This window comes from Mytilus edulis, chromosome 12, assembly GCF_963676685.1.
Source record: "Mytilus edulis chromosome 12, xbMytEdul2.2, whole genome shotgun sequence".
Classification (NCBI taxonomy): domain Eukaryota; kingdom Metazoa; phylum Mollusca; class Bivalvia; order Mytilida; family Mytilidae; genus Mytilus; species Mytilus edulis.
This window is the reverse complement of record NC_092355.1, coordinates 34,760,528-34,772,599: the sequence shown is the minus strand read 5'-3', so window position 1 is coordinate 34,772,599 and position 12,072 is coordinate 34,760,528. Positions and strand designations below refer to the sequence as shown.

Sequence of the window (12,072 nt, the reverse complement as noted above, 5' to 3'; positions counted from 1 at the left end):
CAAATTTTGAAAATAAATGTATTTATTTATATTACAATAAGAAAAAAATTAAATCACAAAAAAACGAAACTCCGAGGAAAGTCGCTAATCAAATGACAAAATCAAAAGATCAAACACATCAAACGAATGGACAACAACTGTCATATTCCTGACCTGGTACAGTCTTTTTTTTAATGTAGAATATAGCGGATCAAACCGGGTTTTAAAGCTAGGTAAACCTCTCACTTGGATGACAGCCGCAGTCAATATTGTGTTACCATCTTAATCTCTTAAAAACAATCAAATATGAAACAAAGAAGTACAAAATGTCTTAACCATAAATAATTCTTTTTTTAGCCTGCTTAATAGTTTGTACATACACATTTATAATGAGGGTCGGTGAAGAACATAATGTGTCACATTTTTAATTACTATGATTAGACAGATAAAATTGACTATACGATACAGGTTTTTCTCATTGTTGTTTGTGGTACGGTCACAGATATAAAGGCAACAGTAGAATACTGCTGTTCAAAGGCCATAAATCGATTGAGGGAAAACAGATCAACTATAAGAGGAAAACAACGAAAAAATAGAACACTGAGGTGCAACAAAATACAAACGGCAATCAAACATACATAGACATGAACTATTAAATAACAACTGCCATCTCCCTGACCTGACACAGTTAAGGCAAAATGGTGGATAAAAGCTGGTTTTGTCGCTAGCCAAACCTCGCGCTTCACAGCAATGTTAATTGTGCTATCCTGGTAATTTTTTGTATTCTTGTCTTGTGTTTTTACTTAATAATGTGTTTTGTCAATATGCCTTTGTGTATTTCTTTGTTGACATATTTCTTTGTTTTTATAGTTATTGGGATTATAACACAATGTTGACGACAGTTTCCATATTACTGAAATGTGTACCTCTATTATGTCTGTTTTTTGTTCACACAATAAATGTTGATGCCATTGTCATACAAATGAGAGGTTTAGCTAGCTATAAAACCAGGCTAAATCCACCATTTCAGTTTCTACATAAGGTAATGCTTTACCAAGTCAGTTGTTGTTCGTTTGTTTGATGAGTTAAATTTTTGACATATCATTCGCCTCTTTTCCTCGATTGTTACTGAATGTGTCTTTACCATGAGTAACATTCTGGTTGTCTCTTGTCAAACAGGATTTACTCATCCTTTCTGAATAGTTATTTGTAGTATAGGTTGGTGTTGTTTAGTCATTATCTTTAATGTAAGATTTGGTAAACTATTGTTTGTCTTTTCGTCGGTTTTCTTTTTTTTGGCTATGATTTTGTCTGTATCTCTTCGAACTACGAGTAAAATGTAACCTGTATATTCAGATAAAATATACAAACGTAAGGTATAATGAGTGAGTAAAACAAATCACAAAATGAAGGTTATTGAATGATTTACAAAATTTAATCTATGATGAGTTTATCAAAAAAAAATAGCATACCATTTATATTAATGGAAATGCTTCGATGAACATGAAACTTTTCAGCACAATTTAATATCAACATATGTTTCTATAAAACTACTATTTTTCGTAGAATTCTTAAATTAATTGATTTGTAAAATGTGGTTCCAGTCTGCCAGACAACAATTGTTCAACTTAATTTCTACAGATTTTGCTATTTTTTATCCGCTAGATCAGATCAAGCACTGTTTCACATTCTGCACCAGACTGGACATCATACGCTCGAACCTTTAGTTCGGTGTGACCAAAAATAAGATTGACGCGTAGACTACGGATTTCTTTTGATGGATCGGGGATTTCAATCCTTAAGGTTCCCAAAAGTGTACAACCTTCTTCATTTGTATACTTAGGGTTTTCACTTGTAGACTGGTACACGGGAAAATTAACAAAACGTTGATTTTCATTTATGGTTTTATGTCGTCCTTCTATCTGGGACCCTAGCTCTACCACGGAACCAATTGTAACGTACAGTTTAAAAAGGTTCGAACATTTTTCTTTTCCGCGCACCATAGTTCGTCGCGCTGGATCGTGGATATCCGGATCAAAAGGGCTGGTGATTGATACGCCGTATGTATACCTTACAATTCTTGATACTATGTACTCTGGTCTGTGTCCAAATATCACAGCTCCTTTTAAGACTGCTAATCCGGCATCGTCTGGTACTATCACACGTTTGTCTGGAAAGGTTGCTTTAATACTGTCTTGAATAATTTTACTCTCCGAAAAACCCCCGACTAACAGAATCACTCCGACTTTTTTGTAATTTACCTTTGCAAAAGAATCTCGGATAAGATCTATGATGTTTTGCGATGCCTGTTTAAAAAGATCTTTAATCAAATCAGTATCGATTCTTATTTTGTCGTAAACAAGTTCCATTCTACCCTTGTATGGAGAGGAACTGATAACAGCTTCCAAATCTTCACCTGAATGTGTTTTGCAAATTTGATCTAGGACTGCTCTTGGAAATGACATTGTTACCTTGTCATTCTTACTTCTGTCGACAGTTCTTTTGACTGCCTCTAGTTCTCTGAAAATATCTAGATATGCAGATGGATGCTGCCGTTTCATGGCGTTTAAAAGAGGTGCTCCGACAAGTTTAATAAAGATTTGGTGAAACGACATGTCGATAGAAGTACCACCACAATCGCCACCTGAGGATCTGCATAACTCCTTAAGTTTACCTTTAGTAACTTTCTCGTGGATTGTGATGTCAGCAGTTCCACCTATAATGAAATTTAACATTTGGTTAAGAATTTAATAGTATTTCTATATTTTAATAATTTACAAAGTAGTGTATTTTCATTTTCTGAATGACTTTTAATATGCATTCTTTCAAAAATATTCCAAAACAACATAACAAATGTAATCTTCTAATGGAACAAAAACGTTAGATTTACTGTGTTTGAAGTTCTTCAATTGTTTATTAAACTCCAAAAGGAATATCCACACCAAAAGGAGCTAGATGTGCGTTTATTCACTTTAATCAAGATATAAGGACAATTTATAAAATATTTTCTTTGCTTCTTTTTTATACAGATAAAATCCAATGATATGACATAATGTCGTCTATATCAGTTACATGTCAATTGTCCTTGACTAGAAAGACAACAAAGAAAATGATCCATTATAGTATACATAAGAAAATACATGTACCAGATCAGGAGTATGACATTTGTTATCCATTCGTTTGATCTGTATAATCATTTGATTTTGTCATTTGATTAGGGACTTTCCGTTTTGAATTTTACTCGGAGTTCAGTAATTTTGTGATTTTGCTACTTTTCATACAAACCTCCATTGTCCACTACCATGTATTGTGTTCCATCTTCGAGGGGGGATAGGAGGGGTCCTGATCCCGAAATCCCGGGCTTAAAAACCAGAAATCCCGAGGTCCCGAATTTAAATAAAGTAAATCCCGACCTCCCGAAATCCAAAAAAAAAGAATTCCCGAATCCCGAAAGGGTCAATCCCGAAATCCCGAGCTTAAAAACACCTGATCCCGGAGTCCCGATAAAGGTCCTATCCCCCCTCATCTTCTGTCATTGAGAAACCTTTTTCTGCACCTGACAGCTTTTCTATAGGGAGATATTGACAGTATATAGATGCAGCCTCTGGTTCAAGAGCAATTATAAGCTGATCATCTTTTATTCCAGCCTGGAAAAAAAGGCTTTATAAGAAAAAATAAAATGACACAAGAAACATCTAAAAATTTGATTAATTATAATAGTTAACTTTAATTGCAAACACTGCATTGACTAATCGGATTTCTTTACACATGTACTTTCATTTATATATCAGCATATGAACATACTTGTATACATCATACATACGTCGAACATAATATTTCTTACACGGTGTTCTAATGACCTAATAGTAATACGATATATAGATACAAAGTCCGTATATTCCAAACGTGACAAGAGCATAAAACCTCCAGCTCAATATGGAATTAACTGACTTCGTATATATATGGATTAGGTCATACTGTGTAACGAATTTATCTTACCGAATGTCTCAATATAGGATATTTAGACGTAGTCGTAAACCTTGATATCACTAGTAAAACGCAACAATAAACTAAACATTCAAACATTTACAGTGAAAAAGTCATCATCTCTTAGCCATGTATGATAACTTGAGCATGTTGAGAACTACAACGTTTTGAGTACACGCGATGAACATTTACCGTAAAACAGGATCGCTTATTTAACTGTTGAAGCTACAGTGTAGAACCCGGAGCTAGAACAGCATCTATTTGAGGAAGAGGGTATACATTTTCTGAGCGTGTCAAGAAGAAGGTATACATTTTCAGAGCGTGTCTATAGTAAGTAACCCCCTGGTTCTAGCCACATCATCAAACACTATTTATATAAAGTCGCCCATCAGCGTCAGAGACATATATACACGTGTATATATGTTTCTGTCAGCATATAGACAAAGTTCCGAACATCACTAACAAGTTACTATGATCATGTACAAGTAACGACTATCTAATAATCAAGTTACGACTATCATAACCAACAAATTCTTGGAGCCACGATGATTTTTCGTAAATTTTCGATGGCTATTATTTCGGTAACAAGGTCACATATGATATCAAGAACACACATATACAACAATACAGTACATATATATCAACCTAGCGGCAGGGTAACTCTACGCGTGAACACAGAGAAATTACAAAAAAAATGACCTTTACCTGTTTTATGCTCCGCCATGTTGGGATCACCGTACCTGCAATAACGGTGATCAGTTTAACACCAGTGATTAATACAGTTCAAATATTGACAGTATTTTTCTGAATGTTCGTTTCTGTGATGAATGCATATAACTAAGTACGTTGTGAAATACTAACCATGTTGGCACTTTTTCGCATAAACTGTTTTGCTGCATCTGACCAAATAGCAGGAACAGTCAGAACCCATCGTATTTCTTTCTTTTCTATTTCTAATCCCCTCTCGTCAAAAATTCCAAACAGATGTTGCATCAGGGCTTTGATAGACAAAGCAAAAACCTTCATTGCTGTCACAGATTTTCCGGTGATATCTTCCATGATCATTTCCCCTTTGATATTCTGAAAAATGATGCGAATGTTAGAAACTCATATGGCAGTTGCTATCTAATAGTTCGTTTCTATGTATTAAAATTAACGGTACCAATTTTCTTGCACCAGATGCGCATTTCGACAATACATGTCTCTTCAGTGATGCTCGTGGCCAAAATATTTGAAATCCAAAGCTTATATAAAAGATGAAGAGCTATAATCCAAAAGGTCCAAAAAGTATAGCCAAATCCGTGAATATGTTGCATTGTCGGTTTTTTTTCCGTCAGTGCTCTGTTGTTTTGTTGTTTTATCTTATGGTTGATGTGTTTCCCTCGATTTTAGTTTGTAACCCGGATATTTTCTCTCTCAATCGATTTATGACTTTTGAACAGCGGTATACTATTGTTGCCTTTATAAAGAATCACAAGAAGTTTTTACAGAATCAATAGAAATATTGTTCGAAATTTTGTGTAATCTTCAATTTACTATTCAACCCAATTAAATGCCATGTATTCTAACATGACGTCCTTCAAACTCTTTGAGTACACACCCGTGGTAAAATATGAATATATTGCATTGGCTGTTCCGATCGTACTCCCACGTCATATGTTTTTATATGAATGAAGTACCCGACGTCATAGAATGATAACGTAAAATTTAAGCATTTTACAGGAAAATACACGCTTCAGAAAATCATTACAAGGAAACGTAAGCAAACGATGCTAAATGTGGTATAAGCCCAATTTTTTTTTGATACATAGGAGACTTATAAGTAAATCATCATTCAAATTCATCCAAATCTATCTAAATACGTTATTGTAAATAGTTTGAGCATGTCAATAATTCTGTTTGCTCCGTTCTTTTACGCCAATCTAAAAGTGCGTTAATTTATGGGAACGACAAATATTTGCCTCCACCTAGAACGCTTCGATCCAAAAGAATTGCCGTATTTGACCTATTAGAATCGCTCAGGGTAAAATATTTGTCATAAAGGGGCAACCCGTGGTAAAATCACGATATGTTTTCTTAATTATACTATTAATTATTATATTAAAAATTGTTTTTTTATAACATGTATCAACTATTTTTTGATAGACAGAACCGATAATTTGGGTTGTTTTGATACAATGGTTTTGAATATAGGCTATAACAGACACGACTTATATAAATTTAGTTTCAGTCCGAATTTTTGACCATCCTTCCGGTTGAAATTCCTTTTGTATTCATTAATTTATCTCGTACTTTACATGCTTAATATATTCGCCACTGGACTTTAAGAAAAAAAACCAATCAATATATATGCAATACCCAACCAATTAATCAACCAATTATTCATTTTAACATTTAATAAACAGAACAATAGCATCCTTTTTCACTAAAAAAAATTGAAGTATATACACCTACATTTTAGAAAGACAAATAAGGACAAGGTAAACTAACTAAAATACCAAACTCTGAGGAAAATTCAAAACTGAAAGTCCCCTTCTTAAATGGCAAAATCAAAAGCCCGAACTCATCAAACGAATGAATAACAACTATCATAATCCTGACATGGTACAGACATTTTATTAATATGTATAAAATGGTGGATTAAACTTGACTTTATAGCTAGCTTAACCTCTCATTTGTTTGACAGTCGCATACAATTCCAATATATTGACAACAATGTGTAAATAAAACAAAAAGACATAATAGGTAAATATGTCAAAAATAGGGAGAAAGCAGTCACCGTTGTGTTATTATCTTTATGACTATAAAACAAACAAATACTAATATGCCAACAAAGATAAATAGGCATACATACAAAGGACATTAGCAAAAACGAAAGACATGCATACGAATGTTTACCATAGCACAATAACACAATGCCTGGATGTTTATGTATCTAGCCATGTTAAACGGATATTACCAAACACATACTATAGAATATAGTATCTTCTTTTTTATTATTACTTTGTGTCAATTTTGTCGTCTTTGCTTATTGTTATTATCACTATTGAGTGACTTCTGGTGAAATGTTATCATGATAAAATATGATTATTTTAAAAGCCATTGCATAATTCGAAAGTAGTGTACAATTACATAGTACTCACCTTGTTCTTGTAAAGTTGCATCTTGAAACGTTGAAAGAACAGATATTCGTTCTGTTCATGGTCCATGGCTATTTCAGAATATCTATTTTCTGCTTCGTAACCAAATGATACAAATTCTTCTTTGTCATTTAACAACAGGCATGTAGGTGTCTTTAAGGAAAAATGTCGTGCACTGCCAGCATTCCAGGCCTGGTTAGAACTGATTTTTAAAGGGTCCTTTTTGAAGTCGTCTCTTGATGAAAAGGCATATCCAGAGTAGGTGGTTCCAAAATCAATTGCCACCACAAACAAGTAGTCATCTGATAATGCTGACATCTTCAACGGCTACCATTCAAAGTCCTGTATATAAAGCCGTGATTGTTGGCTGCTCAATAGACAAACTATAATTAACTCATAGACATAATGTATGGTGTGTTCGTTATCTTTACATTCTACGTATTGGACTGTTCATATGGTACCAAACACCTCGAATAAAACTTATTTGGTTCATTTAATTTTCATGAAATTTTTAAAAGATATTTACTTTGGCTTTTTGAAAAAAATATAATGATTTCAAAAAACTTGAACCGCACAATTTATCGGAAATTTTCATTGGATATATAGCAGTCTGATTTCGATCATTGAGAAGCTTTAGAAATAATTCCTTAACAACAGAACGTGAGTAAACTGATTTTTACAAAGTTATCTCCCTTAAGTGTGATGAACCACCTAAAATTACTTTAAGGAAAAGACGTTTTGATATTATGTGGCAAATGATCTACTAGTAAAATAAATTGAAAATTTTCCATGGGGAATAATTAAGCTATGTGTACAAGTTTCATTACAATTGGTCAAGGCAAAATAAAGTAAAATAAAGGATACGGAAAATCTCTTTATCTTTCATTTATAAATGTGCATAAAGCTAAATCGGTCAATTCGAAATTCATTTGTATTTCGTGGTAATAAGCAATATTGTGTATAAGTTTGATAACATTTGGTCAAGGCAAAATAAAGTAAGGGAACGGAATATAATTTTGGGATATACGTGCAAACGGACAGACGTAAAGACAGATAAAGGTAACATTTGATGCCCCTCCGCAAAGTCGGGGAAAATAAAACATAATCTGAACTTATTTAACAAATGACTAATTAGTTTTGCCCAAAATAGAGGAAGAATAAAAATTCTGCCGAACAAAATGCAGGAAAATAACTGTGAACATAAATGCTAATAAATCGGTTCCGGGAGAAATGAATATAGAATAGTGGGGACCTGAAATCAAAAGAATGGAGAATATGAATGGGCAAAAAATTTACAGAAACGAGAATAATGGCATAAATCCTTTAAAAACAATACAGCAATGAAGAAACACCATCCAGACTCTGATATAGGTAACTCAAATGTCAGAGAAAATTATGTTTTGTCAATAATACAATATTTGTTAAATATATATAAAAAGGTCGATTCAACGGTATTGAATTAGAACTTCAAGTATTTTCATTTCAAATCAATCAGTACTCAATGGATGAATAATGAAAAGTTCGTGACCATTTTACACACACATGCCAATTGTCTTTAATATATTTGTATATTTATCGCTGGACAACAAACACCAATCTATCAATCAATCAATCATTTTCACTGGATATTTGAAATCCACATAAAAATACTATGTGTGACTAAATCGAGACTGACAATAAAGGAATGCATTATGATAAGCAAACTTAAAAACGAAAGTTAAAAAAACCAAAATTAATTAGTTTCCCTTGATTTAATGCTACTCATTCTGTTTACTAAATTTAATTATAGTTTAATTACCTTAATACCCTTTTCTGACAAAAAAGAAAACTTTTTGAACCAGGATGTTTATACAACCGAGTGAAGTCACTGTTAACAACAATAACATGAATAATCAAATGGCAAAGAAGTAAGGTGGCCTGTTCGGATCATTTATAATTTAACGATACGTATTTACTATACCAAACTAGATCTACCAAACATACTCAATGTTGACTGACCAGTATACCAAATACAAATTGAACTATACTTCAAACTATATAAATCTAAATAATAACTCAACAAATATATATTGCATTTGCCGTACGGACGAACTAGCCGGCGTTTAATATGATATAATCTGACATTATGTGACGATACATATTTATTACAATACATCAATCCAAAATGATAAATTAGACTAACAGATTTGTCTATTTCATAAACAATATAAAAGATTCTATTCTTTGAATCTTCATCTCCGTCATTAGTGATGAATGCCACCCAGGAAAAACCATAAAAAAATAACTTAATTCATGGAAACCTGTGACTCGAGGTAATCCCGACACCACTGCCAGAGAAAGCGTCAAGTCCAGTGCTTAAAAACCAAATACAAAAACAAACAGCCACTGCTTATAACATACTTATATATAAATATATACACTTGTAATTTGTGGTTTACTATCGAACGTCCACGGCTAGAATGAAGACCTTAACACGGACAATACATTTGGCGCCAAACATAAAAAACCTTGACCATTGTTCATTCTGAACACGTGACTACACTTAGTCTTGATGAACCGTGCAATACATTATTTTTCTACTATACTACGAAACGCAGAAAAATATACGTATTTACTATACCAAACTAGATATACCAAACATACTCAATGTTGACTGACCAGTATACCAAATACAAATTGAACTATACTTCAAACTATATAAATCTAAATAATAACTCAACAAATATATATTGCATTTGCCGTACGGACGAATTAAAGAAATCCACAGAGAACGGGCGCAGAATAGCTAGTACAAACACTAGAAAAAACATTTTTTCCTAAAAAATCAAATACCTAAATGCTTGGTCACTTCTAATCTAGGCCGACACCACTTCCAGAGAAAGCGTCTGAATCAGCGACAAACCCGTCTTTTGCCGAGTCGCTTTTCAAACGACCATGACGTTTCCAACACTTGTCGCTTACATTGGATTTCGCTGCTTTTGTAGCACCCCTAGTTCTCAGTGAATGCAAAACAATATTCAAATTTTTACAAACTTCTTTTAAACGATTGACAATACATTCTCTGGCCCTAGTGTAACTAAGTGGTTTGTTTTTATATATCAAACTATAATATCTGCCTGATCTAAAAATACGTCTGAATAGGAAATTAAACTTATGTCTTCACCATGTTCACTATAAGTATACTTTTCACAAAGCTTAACTATATCAGCTGAGTCAATAATATCTTTCTTAACTTTTGGACTATGCTCTTGTCTTTTTGAGGATTCTAACAAATTTTTGGCGAAATTATTATCTGTCGGATCATCTAAATTGTTTATATTATGCGCCCACTTAATAGCATAAAAAGCAGTTTGTAAAACACTGTGCGAAGAACCACTGTCTAAAAGTTTGGTTAAATACAATGACACGTGAATAGGTTCTGCTGGAATTGCCACTCCGCCTTCAGAAATGATGAATTTTCTCGAATCTCCGAAAAGCACCATGATATAATTTAGTTGTATTGTCACTTCTAGAATGTAATAAAAAATGTACCATTCGATCGGCTAAAGTTGAAAAGTTATCTGACGTCACACCAGCTGCCAATATTTCGTCTTCTATTGTTTGTCCTAGTTGAATCCCTGTCAAAATAAATTAAACAATAAATATCTATTTCGTTGCATAAAATAATTGTTCCAAGCTGTTATGTTCTATACACATGTTTTTTTTTAAGAATTAAAAACAAATTTGTAATGCCATCATGTCAAATACAGATTTGAACATACCAAAAATACCGTTTTTTCCCCTTCCTCGTAAAATATGATTTGAGGAGAAACCTTCTGACTCTACAATAAAAGTTTTCAGTTCCCCCCCCCCCCCCACCCTCTCAGTCACCAACATTGGCCAAAAGGCTTCCATTTGGGAAGTACTTATGTACATGTAACGTGTTCTTGTAGTATCTTTAAAATACATTTTGCAATCAAACTAGGAGGTGGAACAATCCAATTGTTCTCTCCTGCCCATGTATAATTAAATGCATCAATACCTTCGGTACCTGTGCCTCAATGTTTTGAATTAAAACGTATGCATTTTTTATTGTAATCTGACTCGAATCTGTCTCTTGAATATCTACCCCACTTTTTATCAAAATGGTTGAAAATATATTCTTTGATTTCCCAGTCATCACAATCTGACGTTTTACTGAATAAATCAGCTTTTACGTTATCAGTTCTGGGTATCCATTGTGAGCTTAACTGAATTTCTTCCCTAGTACATATGTCTGCAATATTTATTGCGATTGTTTGTAGATCTGACTTGACACTACCTTTACATAATATGTGTAAAACGTTCTGATTGTCAGTTCTCCATAGAACTTTTTGACCCTTCAAATAGTTCAATTTCGACATAAGCATTCTATAAACTGCCTCAAGTTCACGCCAAGTTGAACTTTTTACTTGTTCATCAGGTTTCCATGAACCTATTACTTCGCTTTCTTCATACTCTACTATATACCCACCGAAGCCTGTACCAGAGGCATCGGTGTACACCACACTGGTGCAGACTTTCTCGTCTAACAGTTCCTTACCATTGAGGAACTCTACGTTTTCCTTCCAGAAAACGACTTCATCAAATGCCATTTCTTTGATTAAAACTGGCAAATCCCAACTAGCTTTTTGCATTATGCATTCATAAAGACTCCTAGTTCTCAATCTAACCACACTACCCATAGCTGCTTGCATAGAAATTATCTGACCTACTAATGAAGCGACTAGCCTCGCTTTAAATAAACAGTTTCCTGAAGAAATTTTCTCGAGAAAGTGTTTTAAAAAATTTCTCAGTTTATCTAATCGTTCAGGTGACGCATAAATCTTACCAACACACATGTCCCATATTAAACCTAACCATTTAACTGTCTGAGAAGGTAACCAATTGCATTTTTGTTCTGCTATAAGAAACCCAAACATTTGCAATTCTGTGTGCACTTGATTAC

General features: G+C 33.5%; 1 protein-coding gene across 3 annotated transcripts; it reads right to left on the bottom strand.

Annotated features, from left to right (window-relative positions):
- Nucleotides 1-1,419: 1,419 nt before the first annotated feature.
- On the bottom strand, nucleotides 1,420-9,003 carry LOC139498315 (heat shock 70 kDa protein 12A-like). Of its 3 annotated transcripts, none has more exons than XM_071286686.1 (6): nucleotides 8,905-9,000; nucleotides 7,110-7,448; nucleotides 4,828-5,046; nucleotides 3,510-3,626; nucleotides 3,265-3,301; nucleotides 1,420-2,695 (listed from the first exon to the last, which is right to left on the bottom strand). In XM_071286686.1, the coding sequence occupies exons 2-6, from the start codon at nucleotides 7,422-7,424 to the stop codon at nucleotides 1,641-1,643; spliced, it is 1,743 nt and encodes a 580-aa protein (XP_071142787.1). In that variant the 5' UTR covers nucleotides 7,425-7,448; nucleotides 8,905-9,000; the 3' UTR covers nucleotides 1,420-1,640. The 3 variants fall into 3 exon arrangements, with proteins under 3 accessions (XP_071142787.1, XP_071142786.1, XP_071142785.1); XM_071286685.1 differs by having other exon boundaries at nucleotides 7,110-7,489; nucleotides 8,905-8,978; XM_071286684.1 differs by having other exon boundaries at nucleotides 1,421-2,695; nucleotides 7,110-7,473; nucleotides 8,905-9,003.
- Nucleotides 9,004-12,072: the final 3,069 nt, after the last annotated feature.